This window comes from Talpa europaea, assembly GCF_964194135.1.
Source record: "Talpa europaea genome assembly, chromosome: 3".
NCBI lineage: Eukaryota > Metazoa > Chordata > Mammalia > Eulipotyphla > Talpidae > Talpa > Talpa europaea.
In genome coordinates, this window is record NC_140069.1 from 37,586,449 (window position 1) to 37,609,926 (window position 23,478).

Consider the following 23,478-nt stretch of genomic DNA (forward strand, 5'->3'; position numbering starts at 1 on the left):
GTTTTAAAATGGCATTTTTGTGCAAATAGATGATTTGCATCCTAAAAGAAAATATCTAGGAATGAATAAGTCAATTTACACTGTTGATTTTTTTTAAAGTGTCATTTTAAAAAGTGTCATTAAAAAAAGTTAATCCTCAAATAAAAATACCATAGGTGATTCCCATTTGTAAATAGGCAATAAATCAAGAACTGTAAACTCAGGCTAATCCAAACTCTCTCTTGCATTCTACAATAAAATACTATTCACATAAACCTATATTTGTATATTCATAAATGCTATGATGGAAATGTTTATGAATAACATATAACATGATGTAAAATTACTTGATTGAAAGCAGAAGGCTTTATCATTAGTTTATCATATATCCAGGGTTCTAGACCTTTCTAGTCATTTAATCAATTTCCTATTCAATAATAAGAGAACAATAATCTCTGCCTTGCCTAATACATGTGTGTGAGCTTAAATTAAATCATTTGAATAATTTAATGACCAGTTTAAAATATTTTAACTTCCTTTTACTATATTAGAACTCACCACTCCACCTTTATGCTCCATCTCTATCCTCTAGAAACATTGCCTCATTACCTATAACATTCTTTGCACTTAAATTTTTGTTCCTGTTCCCCCTACTAGACTGTGTGCAGCTTTGAAGCCAATCTTTCTATGGGAATATCCTTGGACACACACCACATCCTGTGAGATGCACTGCATTTCAAAGGAAAGCTTTAATGTTCAGACAGATGATGGGGTCAAAACAAATAAAGTCATGGAGAGAAGAGAGCTATGAGTTAAGGAGCTGAGCTGCATTCTTCTCTCTACATTTTGAGTTCTACCACTAAACACGCAGAACTATACCTGGAACACTGTGGGAAGGATCAGAATTGGGAGAAAGAAACATGTACCAGAGAGACACAGCTCCGCACTGGCAAAAACAGTGAGTTCTTGGAGCCAACTATCTCTGGAAGTCAGGGTTTATTATTCAAAAGTAGAGTCTAGAGTATTCATTTAAGTGCAGAGATTATTTTTTTAGTATATGAGTAGTTTGATCATTGAATGGAAAAACTTATATTTTACATCCAATTTCACTATTATGTAAATTCTATCATGTACAATCTTTATTTTGTTTCTCAAAGGAAGAAAACAAAAGTGAAAAGAAATCTCTGAAAACCAAGATGAATCCAGACACATTTGATGAGTCACACACCAAAAAACAAGGTCAGTACCTACATCTGTAGGAAAAAAAAGTAAAATATGTATTTCTCTAAAATGTGTTGTCTGATGAAACATTGATTTGGCCTTAATCAGGTAAAGTATCTAAGGTTACACTTAAAGATTATTTGAAAGTTGAATTTTACAAATCATTCTTTCTTCATTCAGTCACTTATTCAATAAATGCTTCTTTATCACCTATTATATGCCAGACACTGGACTATGAGCAGAGATACAGTTGTGAAGAATATGGGCCAAGTCTGTGTTAATATGAGCACTTAATAAGCGATACAATTGCAAAACAAGATTATAAGAACAATAAAATAGATGTGGATAGTACATGTTTAAAAGTGTAGTGTATTGGGCCTCCCCTGGTGGCGCAGGCAGTTGAGTGCCGTGCTGTGAAGCTGTCCACAGACTCGCAGCGCCAGTTTGATCCCAGCCAGCCGGCGAGGGTTCCACATGGTGCAGCAGACCTCTCCTGTCACACCCACTGCTCTCCTCAGCAGTGTATTTCGTCAGTCTGCCTGTTCTGTGCCCACTCTCACCCTCCTGCACATCTGGCCTGTACCCCAGTTCTTGTGTAAAATAAATAAATAAATCTTTAAAAAAAAAAAAACAAGTGTAGTGTATCACTGCTCTTCCTTTAAACTCTTTCAGTAGAAATCTCATCTATTCCTAAGGCTACTTTACAGTTCTACATTGATGATTCCAAATCCATTTCAAACTAATTCTTTTCTTAAGACCTGTGCAATATTTCCCAAGTAACCACTGAACATATACAACTGTTTATTTTGCTGCCTTTCCAAAGATAAACCCCCTGTCCTGATTAATTTCTATTTCTGGCCCTGCCATTCTTTCAGTCTCTCAAGCTCAAAACCTATTCATGTTACAGTCCTCTATCTAGGCTGTCCTATAAAGGAAATTACTCACCAAGGCCTCCTTGGTGGCGCAAGGGGTTAAACACGGCACTATGAAGCTATCCACAGCCACTGCAGCGTGAGTTTGATCACCGGCCGGTCAGGGAGCTACCCACATGGAGCAGCAGACCTCTCCTGACTCACCCGCTGCTCCCCTCAGCAGTGTACTTCAGTCACTCTGCCTGTTCCCCACTCTGTCTCTGGTGAATCCTCTCACCCCCCCACACCTCTGGCCTGTACCCCAGCTCTTGTATGCATAAGTAAATAAAACTCAAAAAAAAAAAAAAGAAAGAAAGAAAATTACTCACCAACTCTCCTTTCATAATGGCCCTCAAACCCATTTCATTCTTCCATGTCATCAGTACCATCCTGTTTCAGGCCTTTATTAGTAACTCATGCTTACACTACTCCCAGGCTCTCTAAGTGGTCTTCTCTGGTTAAGACTCTACTTCATCCCATCTCTTCTTCAACCAGCCCAGACATTATTAGCCCATTACTTTCCATTAACCACCATTTTGATCACATCTCTGCTCAAGAACCTAAGTCCCTCTATATTGCCTGCAGAACAAAATCTAAAATACTTCACCTGACTTTATAGGATCTCCTGCAATCTAGTCCCATTCTCCCTCCTTTAGACTTTCTTTCCTTCTTCTCCCCCTAAAGACTATACAAGGCCCAAGAAAATACAAAAATGAAAGGTGAATCAGTAACACAGATCATGATATTAAATAATAAAAGTAAATTTATCATAAAATTAGAGCAAATGTTTTTGTTTTTCATCTATTAGACAAAGTTTGTGTATGATGGTTTTAATGACTTCCCGTTTTTCCTAGAACAATATTTTAAACTAAGTTATTTCCCATCTAAATAACTGAAAATTACAAGCAAAATTATAGATAAAGAATATCATAATAAAGATTACAAGGAATAAACAAATTCCTGGCAAGGAATATCCCCACAATCAAAAGAGTTGCTCTGAATATATGGCTCTTTTCTCTTTATGCTTGAGAACTCCTTTGTAAGAGAAAAACAAAGAATCTATGTGAAGAAAATAACTAAATTTAACAGAAAGATAGAGAATAAACTGAAATAACTGCAGGTAAATAATATGGTCTCTGTTGAGACGATAACTTTATTTAAAAGATGTTATTTTTTTTCTAAATTAATTTCTATTTTTTCTGATCTTCTTTCTACCACTTTCAACAATATTATTTTTTTAAACAAGGGGGAGAAAATTTAACCTTTTTGGTTTTATTTTTTCATTTATTTACTTATATTGAAGAACAGCTCTGGGTTTTTATTATTCAGACTAGAATGTGAGGAACACTTGCTTGTCCCTATACAGATCAATTCTTTTCACCAGTGTCTTTCTTCTGAATTTTCATCTTAGTCAAGAAGATAGCAAAACTGTCATCCAGATAGTGAGCATTTGCTTACAAGAGGAGAAAGGGAAACACTGTGTTTTGTAATAAGTTTTCAATATGAATGAAATTTAATATTACCTTCTATTTGATAACTAAAGCTTGCCTATTTAATTGAGATTATCTGATTTAAAATATTTAGCATGTTGTATCACCAGAAGAAAAAAAAAGTAATAATCATGACTCCATTTCTAATAAAAGTTCATATATATGACTTCCACATATGTTAAGATTCATGAACCAAGAAGATACAACAAAACATATGTTCTTAAAATTTTTTATCAACAATTGAAATATTTTACTCATTCTTCAATTTTTTTAGAAGGAAAAGAAGCACCATGAGTGCTCTGGTGGTAGGTGCAATGTGGAAATAGCACTTAAAAGGGAAGATTCTATACTTCTGAAACACAAACAGGCTATAAACCAACACTGCCTCCATTTAAAAAAAAATAGTCTTCATTGTATAAAATGTTATGTGGTTAACAAATGGAGAGGTGTTGAGGAGGAGATAAAAACTGTGGAAGAAATCAGATCTACAAAATCCAAGGGAAAGAAAAACAGGCTCCGGAATCATCATGATATTAATAATACCATGATATTTAACAAATGTTTTACTCTGAGTTATTTTATAATAGTCATTGTTTCAAAACTACAGTTCTCACATATAAATACAACCTTATTGACAAGAAATCAAGGCTCCTGTCTTTGGAATGACAAGCTTGTTCTTATCTTGTTATACTTTTCCAACGTGTATTTCTAAGTTTAAATTTTTTATGGCTAGTAATAAAAATTCTTTTGTGAAAGTTTCATTTAACAGGGGAGCTATTTGAGTGGGAAAGAAAAAATAGTTTCATTTAAATCTGTAGATTGAGCATGTCTTTGAGACTTTAATAGGAATAACAGTTATATTTAAAATATTTTGTCTTGAAAAAGCAAAATTTTTAGTGTTTAAAGATAGTCTCTTGCATGTGCTTGGTATTTTTGTGTACTTCACTTCAAAACATGCAGGTGCAATGTCATAATATCTGCAGATGTTGATTTCTGATTATAGAACTCGTATCTTTTGCAGAAGATGCTCTAATTTATATCTGCCATGGAAAATGAAGGACGCAACATATTTTGGATTTGAATAAAGATAATTTACTAAAGGCCTTTTTTGATTACAGTCATCTTTCATAGGCTTCTAGTTCACTTATATTACATTAAATGTTTACTTAAACAAATATTTTGGTACTGGTAGAGGATATAGAAATGACTTACCTAATAGTTTATGATACTCTAAGGCAACTGTATGTAAGATCGATCAAAGTTAAGTATCCATCACAAGTATGGTATGGCAGGCTGAATAATGGACCCTGAAAGGTCCTAATGTCCTAAACCTATAAATTTGTTAAATGGGGAAATTGTCATTATTAAATGAAAGATTTTTAGATGGGGACATTATTCTGGATTATCTGGTCTCAATGTATTCAAGGGATACTCACAACAAGGTAAGAGCATCAAAGGCAGAAGGAGATGAGACAATAGAAGCAGAGTTGGATTGATGCACTCTGAAGATGGAGGAAGGGACCAAGAACCAAGGAATGCAGGTGGTCTGTACCAACCTAAAAAGATAAGAAAAGAGACTTTGGCCCTGTTCTTGCAAAAACAGGGAGGTTCCCCTCACCTAGAGAATCTATGTGTAGAACACTGTAAACCCCCTCTTTGGAAATGGGAAAGTGATCCTAAATTTGAGTCAGAGGCTAACACTTTGTCTTCCAATCTCTTCTAAGCAATAGAGGTGATACCCTTCTACCTGAGAGAGAGAGAGAGTCTTTACTAGGACCTCCAAAAGGAATGCAACACTTCAGACATATTTTTTTAATTTTATATATTTTTACATCATTTTTCATTTTTGTACAATGTATGCATTTACATCTTGGTTATAGTCCCCATACAATTCCCACCACCCTTGTTTTGATCCTATCCAGACATATTTTATACTTAGGACTTCCAGAACTATAAGAGAATAAACCTGTGTTGCTTTAAGCTCTTAAATTTGTGACAATTTGCTACAGCAGCAATAGAAAACTAATATGTAGAACTTTAATGTACTCCATATTTTAAAAGTAACCAAAAAATGAAATTGAATTTTACTCCATACAATCATGTAAATTCATAGGAAAGGAAGTATGTTGCAACAGAAGGGGTATTGATTTAGTTTGAGACCCCTGAATTCAAAGTATTACTCTGCTACTTACTAGCTTTGTTTGACTGTAATCAAAATACTACACATCTGAGTCTCAGTTTGCTTGTATATAAAATGAGAATAATACTATCATCACAAGATTATGGGTATAAATTAGCTTAATTAATATATAACTATATTGGGCCTCCATGGTGCGCAGACCTCTCCTGCCGCCCGCTGCTCCCCTCAGCAGTGTACTTTGGTCCTTCTGCCTGCTCTGCTCCCCACTCTGGCTCTGGTGAATTCTGTCACCCTCCCATGCTTCTGACTGTACCTAGTGCTTGTGTAAATAAATAAATAAATCTAAAAATATATATATATATTAAACATTTTGCATTGAGATTATACTCCAATGCTGATGGAGGTCAGATACACCAAATGAAGATCATGCATACCCTGTTTAAAGCAGCCAGATGCCACTCAGCTCCAGCCAACAGCTGCCATGTGCAGGTGAGGCTATTCTGCAGCCAGACATTCCATCTTCAGTCTAGATAGACTGCAAATACAAAATTTAATTTGAATCTCCCAATTTTGAATGTTGATTTTGATGTTTAAAATATTCCGGTTTTTTTTTCAATCACAGTGAGATAAACTAAATTTTTGTCAAATTTAGCCCACATGACCATTTTGTGACCTTTAACCAACCAATGGTAACTACTCAATGTTATTAATGCCTATAAACATTGGCAGTCCCAGATAAGATTCTCATTCTGGCAATGTTTGTGGTTATCCTCCAGCTCTTACCTTTCTCTGCACTTGTGACCTCCAACCCAAAAGTGCAGTATCCTCCTGGGCATCTGGTACCAAGTAACTCTCCAAATCAAGGCCTCTAGTTCAGATATAGCACATGTCAAGGATTGCAGAAGTGTCCCAGGCCTTGCCAGTTCCCCATCAGATCCAAACTGATCTAGCCTCATCTCAAGCAACTCTTAGTTGGGTAGAAATCCAGGCAACTCAAAACTATTCCAGCTAAAATTATTCTAAAAAAACAAAGTATATTATTGAAAAAAGAAAATAAGAAGTAGGGAGGGGAAGTGTTAGCTTATTTAGATAGGAAACTACTCTCTTCTGTCCTTGGCAGTAACAATTTGCTTATATAATTCAATTTATCCTGCATGGAATAGGAAAATAGCCAGACTATCTACTTAAATTTAATTTATAAGAATCAGTAAAGGCTTCCTATATAAGATCCACCAGTTTGATTGACATGCATGGAAGGTTAAGGCTACTCTTAGTGTTATGGTACATTCCCATAACTGTCAGTCCTATACATAAATCAAAGGATAAGGTGGGAATTAGATTTTAAAAAAAAGAATTAAGCTTTTAATCAAACTACTCAGGCATATGCCTCTGTTTCATCCAAAAAAGAAATAATCTTCTATGGTAGACAATTACAGAACTTAATAAGAAATACTTAGGGTGGGGCTTAAACAACAAACCTTTATTCCTCAGTTTTGGAGACCAAGAAGTCCAAGATTAAATTGACAGTAGACTTGGTGTCTGGTGAGAGACTACTTCCTGTTTAGGATTACCTCCTCACTCTTACGCCCACAATAAGAAATATTTTTAAATAATAACGGATATGATACTGAACAAAAGAAGAAATGAATAAACTTAGCATGTGAAGTCATCTTTTTTAGTCAAGAAAGATATATATGATGTGCTTTCCAGTTTAAAATGATGAAGTAAATTCCTAACCATGCTGGTTTGACAAAGGACAGAGACACAATCAGGGTACCTTCAGTGGCAATGGCTCATAGTAAGAAAACCTGTGGATAATGAACTGAAAAGCAGTTCAGAGGAGGGAGAGAAGTCTAGAAACTGCTTTCCCTGTCTCTTGCTCACAGTCAACAAGGCGATATTTCCTATGGCAGCCATGTTTCTCTCTGCATATCTACTCTGGACTGCTTTCACACACTCATCTACTCATTTCCCACTCCAAATTTCAGAGAGAGCAGGCTGACTGACTTAGATACCATTGTTCCCACCATCTGGGTCACCAGCCAGCTGTGGACCAGACACCTTCTTTAGGTCAGATGCCCAACTGTGTGCATAATCAGGAACCATCCCTGCTTATAATATAATAGACAGAGAGGTTGGGAGACAGTTGGAAGAAGTTATTATAGGTATAGAGAGCATATTCTATTTTATATATCAAATGGAAAAGCAGACTCTGATTGATAGAATTCCTCAGTTTTCACCTGCCTTATTTTTAAAACTAAAAATTTAAGAGACTCTAACCAAAGTGGATAGGGTGAGTTTTTTCCTTTTTGGGAAAAAAATGCCATATCCTTTTGTCGTTTGCATGATTTACATATATTTGCATAATTCATTAAATCAAACTCTGTTTTTAGGTTTCTTTCTGCTAAAGAATACAGCTGATTTGTGGAAAACTGCATTCTGCATTCCTCATCTCTGAAACCCTCTTAAGTAAAATAGAAGCCCTTGCATGTCCCATATATCAGTGCTGTATACACTTGAAAGAGTTAATATATATTTTTTACAAAAAAGGTAAATTACCCCAGACTGGCTTGTGGAACATTTTGTATTTATATTGCATTCTTCTCAAATGGAATCTTTATCTAATCCTCACAGAAATCCCCATGACAAAAGTATTTCTCATTTTATGGATGAGGAAACTGTTATAGAAAAGCGACTTATCCAGAGTCACCCAGAGAATTAGTGATGTAAGGATTAAAGCTCTCTATTCAGTACCCAGCACCAGTAACTCAACACATTCCTTAATACCTGTACATAAAATGCATTTTCTAGATGAATTCATTCTAATAAAAAAGTCCCTGAAACCAAGCATGACATTGCCAGAGGACAGGATCCCTCTATCCTTCCACACTATTAGGACTATCTTAGATAGATCTGTATTCTGTTTCATATGCTGATTTTGTTCATTTCTTTATCTCAGATGATAGCTCTTAAAATAAAAAAATCTGCTTATATATAAAAATTCCTTTAGTGCTTTAAGCACATTTAGTCTAACTAGCAGCCTCTAATCTCTGACCTGATACAAAGTCCCCTGCCTACCTCCCTTAGAGAAGGCTTTGCCTTCCACCCAAAAGCCCTCAGCAACAGGGCTTTACTTTCTTGCAAAAACTTATATTTCACTGTTAGACAAGTTGAACTGAAGGAATGTTTGAGATTTTGCTTGTTTTGTAAGTCTCACTGGTGGATCTTCTTTCTGGAATGTAAGAATAAATCTATTTTCTATGTAATTGTCCTTCAAAAAATTTAAAGTAGCTGTTCATTGACTACTTAATCTTTAATACTTTAACTAAAGAACTCAAGTCCCCTTAACTGTCCCTCATATGGCATAGTTTCCCAAACTCTCACCTACTCTGATTCCTTCTTTGGATTTATTATAAATTATATAAGTACTTCTTAATATAAGTTATTCCTGTTTTCTAATTTATGGTATTTTAGGGCACTCGTTCAGATCCATTTTATATGCATTATTGTCATGTTTGTTAACTTCCTTCACACCATTTGGCAATCTACAAAGATATAACAAAATTTCAAGTGTGACCAAAGTGTTACAAATCAAACTATTCTAAGAATATTAATATATTCAAATAGATTGGGTGCCATAATATAATTATTAATCATATACTTCTTAAAACTGTTGTTATTTTAACTCCAAACATTTGTCTATTGAGATGAAAATAGTAGATCATTTATGCATCTAATCAAAGTATTCAGACTTAGTCTTTATTAATTCACCTACCATCTAGCTATTCAAATATGATTGGTATCTAATAAGAGATTTGTTTTTGAGGCAGAGCCCACAATGTATTTGATATTTTAAGAGTTAGAAATTCAACTAAATGTTATCATCTCCTGCACCAACATTTCAAGCAATGAAAGCATTTTCATATCTCCTTTTTATATCTGTCCAAAAAATGAGCCAATTGAACCAACACTAATTTACAATTTCATTCCCAGATTGGGTTCTTTCTTTGAATTCTTCCTTTTCCAGCAATTATTTAATGCCACTGATAAAATATGGAAGGTTAATAGCTTTCTGCATCACTTGTTTCTTTACTTGAAGAGGGAAGCAGATGTTTCACACCTGCATGATTCTCCATGATGTGCTGCTACATGGAGGCCAGGCAGTTTGGAAGTGTTTTACAGAGGCCTGGAGATGCTGCCAGACTGCAGACAGCATCAGCCAGGTGTGTGGAGGGCAAACTCAATACTCATTCTTGCACATTCAATAAAAGCAACCATATCAGAACACTGATTCAAGATTTTACTATCTGCCATGGGCACATATTCCAGGGCAGAATTTGACCCAAGTGCACTGATGAGACCTGGCAGTTGCTACATGATGTGTGAAGAGCAAAGTTGGCAGAAAGGCTTAACACTGTTCATTTGCACAGCTACAAAAGAGGGGATCCTGCTCTCCATGTATAAAATGGGAAGAAGTGCAATGTGCAGTTGACAAAATTTCACCCAGATGCCAGAGCAAGATTGGCCATGTATTATGGACTTCTCTTTCATGATGAGGATGATGCAAACAATCTGACCATCTGTTCCTACAAACAAATAACATGCTGTTTGGCTAAAAGACACCCACAACTAACTAGAGTCAATGGAGATCCTTTGTTTTAAGTCCTCATGGGTATTTTTAAGGTTGCTGTTCTGCTTTGAATCTAAGAATGGGCAATAACTGGATTCTCATCTTCATCAATAAGCTATGATTGAGGGTTTATTCTGTAATTAAAAGGCTTATTCACAAAGCAAATTAGTCTGTAATTAATTTCTAACCAGGCTACACTTGTCAAAATAGAAGCAGAGTCATTTCAGATGGGCTTGATAATGTCTCGAGAACACCCAGAAAAGTGTAAGGATCAACTAAAGTTATTCAGTCCAAATGAATAGTGATAAACAAAAATTCCTTAATAGAAGAAAAGAATCATTGCAGAAAAGTTGGTCATTTAACTGTTACTAGTAGAAAAGTAATGCTGCAAGTGTGATAGATGTGCTCTAGTTTCAATGAGCAATGGAAGTGTGTGATGCATTTTATATTCACAGGCCTTTTTAAGAAATAATCAATAAAAGCTTCTTAAGAAATATTGCTTTACAAATTATCCTTGTTTCATATCCAGGTAGGGTTTTTTCTGATTCTTTAACACATATTTCATGCTCTATTTCAATCTTAATTCGCCTTTGGAGGCAGGTATCCCTAGAAAAATATATTTGCACAAAACTTGTTCATAGCTCTTTTTTGCTCCAGAGTCCTTGAGGACCTCATGTTAACCCTAGCTCCTCTCCAGGAGACTGTAAAACATACAGTCTCAAGGGTTCCAATCCATGAATGCATTGGACATTTGTGGCCAGAAGTTAAGAACACTGCTTTAAATTGCCTTATGGTAATTACCTCAGTGTTTGCAGACAGAAAAAGGATTCGACTGTTGCTTTTTTAAGCAACAATATGTGGTAAAGTGTCAGAGATCAGAAAATGTACTTTTTAATTGGATAAAGAGAAATAGGAAAACTTGATCCTATCACGTAGGGAAAAGAGAGCCTTATTTCTACCAAGTACCTTATAGTACAAAGTGACATATTGAAAGTGCATTATTTTCCTTAAATCTATTGGATACTGATAAACCTACTAAGTGCTCATATAGAAAAAGGACCCTATCTTTCAATTGCCAGTAAGTTTCCATATACATGGCAATATTTCACCTAGAATATAATCACTTAGACACAAATTTCAGGGACATGCATATAGCAAAGGTTCTTCATATCCCAAGTAAATTTGGCAGTCTGGAGGGGTTTCTATTTAAACATATGAAACATTGCTGTGTCCCCTATTTCCTAGCCAAAATTACTACAATACTATAGAATAAAAGTCAATAGAAAATGCACATGAAGAGAACTGTCTTGGGAAATCATGGACTTAAGCTTTCTGATTCATTAACATTTTGTAAAGATTATGTTTAATGAAGGAATGTTTTACACACTGTGTATGTTTTAAGGGTGTAGTTTTAAACCTCTACAAATGAATGTTGTAACACCATGCCCACCTCCAAAACTTCAATCCTCCTTCTCCATTATCCATTTTCCCCTTCTCTTCTTCACATTTCCTCATCCTCCTTCAGGTAACCTCAATTTGGCAGTCAAATTTCAAGAGTTTGTTTTCGTTCACTTCTGTCTGTTCCTTCCCTTTTTTCTTTATTTTCCATATATAGGCAAGTTATCTGTTATTTGTCTTTCTCCTTGTGGCTTGTTTCACTTGCATAATCCCCTTCAGTTTCATTCATGCTATCACAGATGGCAGTATTTCATCTTTTCTATAGCTAAGTGGCATTCCATTGTGTATATGTACCATAGTTTCTTTATCCACTCTTGTGTTGTTGGGCACATAGGTTGTTTCCAAAAATTGGCTACTGTAAATAGTGCTGCAGTGAGCATAGGAGTACATATATTCCTTTGAATTAGTATTTTTACATTCTTTGGGTAGGTACCTAGAAGTAGAATTTCTGGATTATATGGTGTTTCTATTTTTAATATTTTGAGAAACTTCCATATTTTTCCCATAGGCATTGCAGTAGCCTACATTCCTCCCAACATTGTACAAGGGTTCCAATCTCTCCACACTCTCACTAATATTTTTTTCTGGGCTTTTTTATATGGGTAATGCTCATTGTGATTTTGATTTGCCTTTCCTTGATGATAAGTGAGAATGAGCATTATTTCATGTGCTTGTTGACCATCTGTGTGTCTTCTTTGCAAAGTATCTATTTGGATCTTCTGCCCATTGTTCTGATTGGATTTTGGATACTATCCTCTTGCCAGATATAGAATGTAAAAAAAAAAAAAAAAAATTCTCCCATTCAATAGAATGTCTCTTTGTTTTCATGAGAGTTTCTTTTGCTGTGCAGAAGTTTTTTTTTAATTCAATGGAGTCCCATTTGTTTATTTCTGCTTTTATTTCTCTTATCATTATAGTTGAGTCCCCAAAGACATCATTGAAGCCAATGTCATGGAGTATTTTTTCCTTCTATGTATTTTATGGCTTCATCCAAGTCTTTGCTCTGCTTTGAATTAATTTTTCTGCAAGCAGTGAGATAGTTTCATTCTTTTGCATGTGGCTGTCTAAATTTCCCAACACCATTTGTTCACTAGACGTTCCTTAAACTTTTTAAAACTGTAAATAATGATTTAGTTTTATGATTCCTCTTACTCCTGAAATGTGTTCTTAAAAAGTTTAGTACACTGAAAGATTTTAGGTAGTTCATAAAATTTTCATATTAGGGACTTATACAGTGAAAACTTTTGTAAAGTGAGTGACCACCCTCTGATGTATCATTTTTGCAAATCCAGATTTTCAATACTGTATTGGTTTAAGCTTCATAGATTATAATATATTGCAATAAAATAAGATTAACGATTTGGGTTTGATTTCAATTTTCTAAGCAGGATATATCCAATTAAAAGTAAATTAGAAATTGTGGCTTATGAATAACTGAAATTATGTTAATTGTCTTTTGTTGCTTCTATATTTCTTTTTATATTATGTAAATTATTTTCATTAAATTCTGTTCTATAATGCAAATATTTACTGGTGAATTAATTTTTCAATTAACATGATGTTAATTGGAAATTATATATGTAGACTTAAAGGGAAAAAATGATTTTTTAACTGAAAATGAAGCTAGTACATATTGCTTTGCATTGTTTCTTAAAATATCAGTGATAAAGATTATCAAACCAAAACAAAGATTTGATATCACAAAAATTAGAATGCAAAATTCTAAAATATCAATGTCATTATTGCTATTTTATTTTTATGAATTTTATAATGAATCAATTTCAGTCATAAGCTATGAAAACTTTAGCAGAACCAAAAATGCCTTTTGAATGATGAACCCTTATTAATGTCAGCTTTGCTAATATTAAAGAGAAATAAAATATGTGATTTTTTTGTTACAAGTTTATTTTTCATTGACCTGCAGACATCTGCAGGTTAATGTACTCTGCATAAGATCCTACTTTACTTAACAGGACTCCAAGAGGAGGCCTTCCTGAGAATACCATTCAAGCAAAAATCAGCAACATCTCTTGCTCACATTGTTATATTAAGACAATATGTCACATCTTCTATTAAGAGTGGTAAATGGTCTTCTATCTATATGTTGTTTCCTTTGTATAGATGAAATCTCCAAGAAAAATTCACTCAGCAATCTGACCGCAAACCATGACCCTCAGAATCTAATGGAATCAACTGGGACAGTGCCAGAGCAAAAGGAAATGGGAGCTGAGAATGAAGGCCTCATTAGGTAAGAATTCAATAAAATACAATATGTGTCAGAGATTCTGCTCTGTCTGCTCTGAAAAATGCAAACCCCTATTCGCCACTTGAATTAAGCAAAAGACAGGAGAACTGCAATAATCACATAACACAAGACAACTAGACCTAAGCTAAAAGGTCATTTATGTTTAGTTCATTGTCCCTTACCATCAGTCATGCCACTAACCACAATCTCTAGGCAGCCATCTGCCTATAAGCCAAATCACACCAACAAAAACATGGCCTTCACATATCTGAGCCATTAATATCATCATGGAAACATCCTATGTATTTACTAACAGGAGTTTTAACAAGGAATTTACGAGAATATATGCATCTCCTCCTAATTCACAAAGAAATAGTGATTCTTTGTTGTTCCAGAAGATTATTATTCCTTTCATCTGCTAAAGAACATACACCATGATAACCAAGAGTAATTACGGAAATGGGTCACCTTTCGGCCACTTAAAGAACACAGTTTTATAGATACTTCCCCACAACATTATTTGAGATTTCACAAAAGTGATGGGGATTACAATGTGAGTCAGTGAATCCACAATAAAGTCCAACTAGGAGCTCCATTTTGCCACTACTTGGCATGTTATTATGTGTCTGCTGATCCAATTTGAATAGCCCAATGTAATTTCAGTGACTTTGTGAAATAATAAAAGCATCCTCTTATACCTTAACAAGCAAGTAGAATTGCTATTTTAAAAGAAGTAGAAGTATCTATTCCTCCCCCAAGCTTCCAGGCCCTCTTCTCTCTGAGCATTTCATCCAGTGTTTTAAACCATGTGCTACCAGTAGAAAGAAGGGTGTTTATCCAAGATCCACTATACTGCAGATTGAACAATAAACATTAAAAAGAGCACATTTTCAGTAAACAAAAATTTGACTGTATGTGAAAATCAACAAAAGCTCACTCTAACACACACACACACACACACACAAAAGTATGGTTTGACAAAAATTAAACCTGACATTTTGGGCAGAAAGAAAATATTTAAAGGGAGGGGGAATACTAGAATCTTACAAATAGGGTAAGTAGTTATTTATATTATTTCTATAAAAATTTGGTATTTACAAAATGATATTCAGTCCTGTTATTTGGATCATTAATATCTTTACTCCATATATAAGCAGCCAAGGCACAAAGAGGTTAATTAGTTACCCTGTAGTTATTATGTCAGCTCAGCCAAGATTACACTGCAAAAGACTCAAGTTCCTAAGTGGAAATTTTTCCTCCCTCCCACTAAAGCACTTACATTTAATCAACAGCTTAACCTTCTAAACAAATTGCTTTTATAGCATTTATTTTACTATATCTTAATTTTTTGTAATAACCAATAGTTATAGAAATATTTTCAAATAACTGAAAAAGAAGTCATAACAAAGATTTTTAGGGACATAATTTTTTTTTAAAGATTTATTTATTTATTCATACAAACACTGGGTACAGTCAGAAGCGTGGGAGGGTAAGAGAATTCACGAGAGGTAGAGCGGGGAACAGAACAGGCAGACCGACGAAACACACTGCTGAGGGGAGCAGCGGGCAGCAGGAGAGGTCTGCGTGCCATGTGGGACCCTCGCCAGTGACTGGGGATCGAACCGGCGCTGCAGAAGCTGCGGGTTTGCAGTCCAGCGCTTAACCGCTGCGCCACCAGGGGAGGCCTGTGATATAATCTTCTTAACCTATTTCCATTCCTTAGTACTCTAACTCACCTGAATTATAAAAATTAAAGCCTATCAATTAATTAATTAATCGGTATAGCTGATTAATTAATCAGTATAGCTCAAAATCACAAAACTCCTTGACATGACATTTAAGGCCTATCTGCTGTTTCCCATCTGTTTTTACTTTGTCCTCTGCCCTACTTTCCCATCTCTCCATTCCTACCATACCAAGCTTATTTTAGTCTCTATACCAGTGAATTGATTTTGCTCTGAAAATAATAATTATTCTTTTTGCAACCTAGACAGCAAAATGGCTTGAGAATTATTGACAAACCTACTAGGCCCAAGTAGTTGTTTTGTTATTATATGAGTGGCCACACTTCTCAGGATTCAGTGAAAACTAACTGTACCGAAGGAGCAACTTAAAAGGGTTAATGGAAGTCCATCATCACTTTTGACTAATATTAATGGAAACTCTAATGTTCCAGTACCATGAAAGACTTACTGTTTTAATTTCATGTACATCAGTGGTCACATCTAGAATCCTAGAGAGCAGAATTTTTATATATCACTAAAGAAATATCAAAGACAAAATAAATTCCTGTTAGCAGTGCTATTTTACAGTGCTATCAATGAGTAAAGATCATTTTGGTATCTGTCATTAATGAAAATCAACAACTTTAATCTTGGGCTTAATTCTTAATGCTAGAAAAGCATTAAGGATTTGATTGATTGTAGACACAAAATATAGATATTGTGTATAACACACTTCAATTTTTTGAATATGGAAAAATTTTATTAATAAATAAAATTTTAAATTGGGTTTCTTATTCTAAGTGTATTTATCCTCTGGTCTAAGCCCCAGGCTGATAATGGATTATGTGTCTAGGCTAATCAATAAGTATTGAGGGGAATACATGTAGTGGATTTTGCTGTCTCTCTGTGAGAAGTATAGTTTTATATCACTAATTATGCTTATAATTTCTGTCCATTTGGAAGATGGGCAGGGGTGGATACTAAGAGTACCAATAACAAACATACATATACACATATGTGTACATACAGAGATATAAGATTTATTATAAAGAATTTGATAAGGAAGATTTCTTTTTTTACTTATTTTTTATATCATTGTTCATTTTTAAACAATATTTGCTCCCCCCAGGTGTCTAATTTCCTTCCCCAATGCACCCATGCACCATCCCCCCAGACCCCTGTACTCCTACCTCCATCCCTCTGATTCCTCTCCCTCCTCCTCCCCTGCAGGAGTTCTCTGATTTATAATTGTACTGTTATTTTTTAAAACTGATGTCTTACTTGGTTCCCCTAAATTCCTCTGATAAGGAAGATTTCTTATGAAGAATTAGTTCACATGATCTCGGAGCCTGAGACATCCCAAGATTCCAGTCAGTGAGCTGGAGACCCAGGGTAGGTATGGTTTTGCTCCAATCCGAGTCTGAAGGCCTGAGAACAGAATTTGTTCTGTAGTTCCAGTCTGAAAGAGGGGAGACTGTGACCCAAGAAGAATCAATGTTTCAGGTATGTCCCAAAGCAGGAAAAAATTATGTTCGAGCTCAGTCAAGCAGGAGAAGTGTCAGCTTTTTTGTTCTATTCAGTCTTCAACTAATAAGATGAGTCACCTACATCAAGAGCATAATCTGTTTTATTCACTCTACAGATTCAAATGGTAGTATCACCCAAAACACCCTCACAAATGCAACCAAAAAACATTCAGCCAAATAGCTGGGCACCCTCTGACCCAGTCAAGTTGACAGATAAGATTAACCATCTTATCATTTGGACTATTTACATAGGAAATTAAAATAGTACAAACTATTTTTTTTTTAACCTAAAAGGTGAACTTATTTTATTTTATTTTTTTTTCCCGTAATTTATAAATTTTATTGTTATATTCCCCATACAATTGCAGCCCCCCCATTCTGACCCCAGTCCCTCCCCTCCCACCCCCGCCCCCCTAAAAGTGTCTCTGGTTCATAGTTTTTTGTTGATTTTGATTTTCACTTTCTTATATTCATTTTCATGCTCAGCGAAATAAGCCAAAAAGAAAAAGAAAAATACCGGATGGTCTCACTCATAGCAGGAATCTAGAAAACTTAAATAAGGGACCAGGAAAATGAGTACAAACTATTTTTTACTGGTGCTAAAATGCAGTCTTTTCTCAACATTTCAAACTGTCCCCAAACCTTTCATGAAATAATGTCCTCTCAAAATTCATATGTTGAAGCCCTATTCCCCAAAGTGATAATATTAAAGGATGGGACTTTTAAGAGGTATTTAGATCAGAAGGGTCAAGCCCACACAAATAGAAGTAGTGACCTTATAAAAGGAACCATAGAAAGTTCATTTGACCACTTTCCACAATGCCTGCAAACAAGAAGAGGGCTCTCTCCAGAACCCAACTATACCGGCACACTGATATCAAACTTCCAAACTCCAGAACTGTGAGAAAAATATTTCCCTCGTCTATATGCCTCCCCTTCCATAACACTTTGTCAGTCTGAACTGAGACACTCAGCTCAGTCCCAAAACCCTTTAAGATAGAACACCTGTACTTTGAGCATATACATAATGACCCTCATCTTGCCATAGGACAGAATGTCTAAGGATAACTCTTTACAAAGTTGGGTATGCTGTTTATAAAATATGTCTTTGTCTCAAATATTGTTTGGTAAGGATAAGAATGTGGATATATATTTAAGTCAGATTCACCTATTATGACTATTTTATGACCACAAAAAGAAGTGAATAAAGCTTAGATTATTATGAGATATGAATTTCATAAAACAACTTTTTTATTTGATTTGATTTTTTAATCCAACCCTCAATAAGATTCTAAATAGAGTGTAAAACTAATTTTCTAGCCATGGTAATAATATTTATCTTGAATACAAATCAGCCCTAGAGGAGATTTTTTTCCTAAGATATTCAAGTATTGCGTGTTCACATTTCCAACTGGAATTTATTTGTAATAAACTAGCCTACTTCCTTTATTCTTTCTTTTCATATCCTTTCACAACATTTTCTAAATTGCCTATGCATCAAAAAGAAATTCTTTGCAAATCTTCCCCCCAAGAAAAGCAAGCAATTCATTATCTTGTCAAATGAATCACTTCGCTTCTAAAAGACATGGGGTCCACCCTTGGAAAGTCCCATTGGTGCCATTTGTCTATTACCAAGAAAAACAGCCTGTTTCTGGCATTCCATCTCAGCACATTCTTATTTTTTTATATAAAAAAGTATATTTTGATGGACACTAATGAATAGCAAGGAAAGAAGATGTGTTTTGCCTGGAAACGTCAAATAGCTGTGTCTGGAAAAAGAGACAGAATTGAATGGCTGAAAGGTTAAGTGGCCAAATGATGAACATGCAAGTGAGTGAAACGTTTAGTGCCCATGACCGGAGTACACTGAGGACTGACTTTTACAGTATAGTATATGTTGTATGGCTCTACGTCTCCATTGCTACTCATAATGACAAGAAGGAAGGTTATTTCTATGAATAGTCTTCTTTGTTCATAGTAGCAATCAGTCTCTATTTGGGTAGTTTTAAAATAGGCAATCATTTCACAGCAGGAACAATGATAGCAGAATAGAATTCAGAATCTTATCAGCACTCATAAATACATTTATTGTCTTGTCGCTAGAAGAAGCAAGAATCACTCCAGTAAAGATGCTTAAAAATCCATGTCACTTTATAGTTGAAATACAAAAGTTATGTCAGCCCTCAAGTTTACAAATATAAGATAAAGTTTATAAGTCAATAATTTATAAGCTTATAAAAAATAGGAAGTCAGCTACACATTTTCCAGTACTGTGGAATGCTTAATAAGATTAATGCCCTATTTCTTTTAGCCCCAAATTAAAATATCCCCCAATGGAGAGCAATGTTTTTATAATTAGGCATCACAAACACTTTTAACAACAGATTGGCAATTATTTTAAAATAATGATTGCTAACTTCTATTTCTAGTAATGTGGCAGACTAAACATTTGTAGAAAATTCTTTGGTGAGAACATAATTTAAAATACTACATAAAATATAAAACCTGCATTTGAATGTGCCAGAGTTGGTGAAAATAAATTCTGGTTTTAGAAAGCTTCAAGAACTGGTGTTTACTCTGATGATCCATTCCAAAAATATGGCCTAAACCTGAGCTAAAACGTCACCAGTGAGACAATAACTGGGATTAAACTGGATAAATGAACTGGATGGAGACTCCTCTATAAAACTGAGTTTCCGTAGAGCAACCCTTTGGAAAGTAAACCATCCCCCAGACAGAAATAATGGGAATAATACTTATCTTTATTTTGACTCTGGGAAAAAGGAAAAGAAATTTGAAAAGGGGGAAAGAAGAAGAAAGGAAGGAAAAGAATATGAAAGGAGAGAAGCAGCAAAGGCAGGCAAGAAAAGGAATTCTTAACCATGAACAAATATTCAAATAGATATGGAACTAGAATTCTTATGACATCCGTAGCTTGAAAAAAAAGTGAGACTAAAAAGGTCTTTAAAATACTTCAATTTGACAACCTAAGTGCTCACTGACATTTGAGTGGAAAAAAATGATGTGGTATATATACAAATGGAATACCGTTGGTTATACAAAAAAACAAAAAAAGATGAAATTTTGTCACTTGAAACAGTATGAATGAAACTAGAGGGGATCATGATAAACAAAATAAGTGAAAAGGGAAAAGGCAAATCCCAGTTATTGGTTTTACTCATGTAGAATATAAAGAGTCAAAATAAGGGGGGGGGTGCAATTATATGGGGAATATAACCAAAATGAAAATGCATACATTGTGCAAAGATGAAAAATGATGTAAGAATTATATAAAATAAAATATTTAAAAAAAAGAAACAAAACAGAGGGACAAAATAGATACTATAAATCCAATTGCATAACTGAAGCTTCCAGAAAGATAGATTGGGGAGTAGGGAGCAGAGTAGGGAAAAGCTCGATGGACTACGTTGCCCTATAGTGGAAGATTATTGGCAGTTTGGTAGTGTGTATAGTGTGGTAACATACATTTGAAGGAGTGTGCATTCTCTGTATATTTTGGATATTAACCCCTCGTTAAACATAAATGTGCAAATACCTTCTCCCATTCAGTAAGACCTTGTTTTCTCCAAGATTCTTTTTCTGTGCAAAGCTTTCTAGTTTGATCTAGTCCCATTTATTTATCTTTGCTTTTGTTTCCCTTGCCATTGGAGTGGAGTCCCCAAATATATCTATAAGGTTGATATCAACGAGCATACTGCCTTTGTTTATTTACACATTTTTATGGTTTTATGGTTTATGTCTTACATCCAAGTCTTTAGTCAAAATTTATTAATTTGCATATATTGTTAGATAGTGGTCCAACTTCACTCTTTTCCATGTGAATGTCCATTTTTCCCAGCACCATTTATTGAAGAGACTCTTCTTATTTTATTCTAAGTTCTTGCTCCTTTGTCATAAAATAGTTGTTCACATGTGTGTGGTTTCATTTCTGGCTCAATTCTGTTTCATTGAGCTGTATGACTATTTTAATTCCAATACCAAACTATCTTAATTACTACCAATTTTTAGTATAATTTGAAGTTGGAGGGTGTTATGCCTCCATTTTTGGTCTTTTCTCAGGAGTGTTTTTGAAATTCAGAGTCCTTTGTAGTTCCAAGTAAATTTATTAATTTCTTGTTTTAGTTTCTCTATTTATTTGGCATTTTTATGGGGATTGTATTAAAACTGCATATCACTGTAGGTCATACAGCCATTTTCATGATGTTGAGCTTCCAATATATGAGCACAGAAATACCTTTACATCTCTTTGTGTTCTCTATTGCTTTTAATGATGTCTAATAGTTTTCCTTGTACACGTCTTCAATTTTGTTGATTAAATTTATTTAGAGGTACTTAATTTTTTATGTAATTGTAAATGGATTGTTTTCTTGATATCTATTTCTGATAGGTAATTATTTGCATATAGAAATACAACAGATTTTTGTGTATTGACTTGACACTTTACTGTATTCATTTATCATTTATAAGAGCTTTTTCTAAAATATTTTTCTAAAATATTTGAAATAGTAATTTTACTTCTTCCTTAAAGATTTGTCTTCCTGAGTTTTCCTTCTATCTCTTTGTTTCTTTATTATAGCATATATTATATATATTATAATATATATATTATTATTATAGCATATATTCTTTATTATTCTATATTAACTCTATCTGATAGTAAGATATAATCTTTATATAATCTTTATATATTATAGTGAGTTATAATTTTCTCTGTATTTGTGGCTGGATTTTGGAGAGTCGTGCTCTCCTTGTGATGTCATATTTCTTTGACATGTCAAGTTGCTACATGTTATATTTTTTGTCTAGTTTGCTGCTTTAAATTTCCCAGTTTGTATTAAATATATGGATAAGCAACTTAGAGATCTGAACTTCTCTTAATTTTCCCGTTTAGTGCTACTGTGGCTTTACTTTATTTGATTTTTTATTTTGCCTCTGCTGGCTTCTATAGGAACTGAGGTCTATATTTGCAGTTGCTGTGTCAGTGCAGAAAGGGAGGGGCATGGGTGATCCAGCAGTTGTCACAATCTACAGGGCACAGGGAGGTTCATGTGTGTGACACCACAAAACTGCTCTCATGGCCCCAGACCTAAGACCAGACATTCTGTTTGCTACCAGTTTCCCTCCTGTTGAATGTCAGACATTCCTCTTAGAAATGAAGCAGGAACCTTCTCTATCACCATCTTACTGATGTCATTTTTGTGCATGTTAATTAATAATTTTGTTGCATTTCCTTCCAGTATTAGTTGTTTTTTTTAATATTTAGTATTTTGGTTTATATTATAGTTTTTTAAATATTTTCTTCTAGAAATTTTAAATGTTCAATAAGCAATCTTCCAGGTAAGTAGAAGTTGTGTAGCCAACCTCTTTAATGCTTTCATAATAGTCCAAATATGCATCTATATCAAGAGTATAGAAAAGGGATTTGGTTAACTCTATTTGAAAGGTAATTATTGGAGGCTGGAAGATCTGGTTAATATAGGTAAAATGAAAGCTCTCCATGTTGAAACAATGAGTGACTCACTATATTTCTTAAAATCTTTAACCCCTCTCAAGTGGAAATGATCGGCCTGCCTAGAATAGGCATCAGAGACAAGAGTATGATGAGACAAATGAGTAGGGATGGGGAAGAAAGATACCTCCTTTCCTGATGACAGTAACAGACAAAAGAATTAAGTCATTTAGGAAAGAAAAGAAATATATTTCCGCCCAGGAAGAGACAATTTCAGGCATAGGAAATTACAAAACCAGCATATTGAATTGCAGCATATAGATTTTCATGAATCTAGCAAAATGCTATGCAGATAATTTGAAAGAAGAAACCCTATAAGTAACCTCAGAGTAAGTTGACCTATGAGGGTCAGGATGGAGAGTGGAAATTTATCAGATATCCATATACTCTCTTCTCTGTTTTTTGAGCAAAAAAGGGACTAGAATGTTTAGACAAACTAGAAAATAAACGTATGGGGAATTACTCACTTGCTAGAGTGAAGCAATTGCCATAAGGGTTTACAATTTTATCTCAAATGTTTCACACAGGGTTTGGCACTTATTATACACAATCAAAGATAAGCAACCACTTTGTGAATAAAATATTATATATTTTATTGTGTTCCATGTAGATCTTAAAATGGAA

The 23,478-nt window shown here is 34.5% G+C and overlaps 1 protein-coding gene across 1 annotated transcript in view; it reads left to right on the forward strand.

Moving 5' to 3' along the window:
- CNGB3 (cyclic nucleotide gated channel subunit beta 3) overlaps positions 1 to 23,478 on the forward strand; it is a gene marked incomplete at both ends in the record, with an annotated part of 123,068 nt that overhangs the window by 1,956 nt on the left and 97,634 nt on the right. Inside the window, 2 exons of the mRNA XM_084230544.1 lie at positions 1,137 to 1,218; positions 13,951 to 14,077. Of these exons, the coding sequence (XP_084086670.1) occupies positions 1,137 to 1,218; positions 13,951 to 14,077 (209 nt within the window). The remainder of the gene's footprint in view (positions 1 to 1,136; positions 1,219 to 13,950; positions 14,078 to 23,478) is intronic.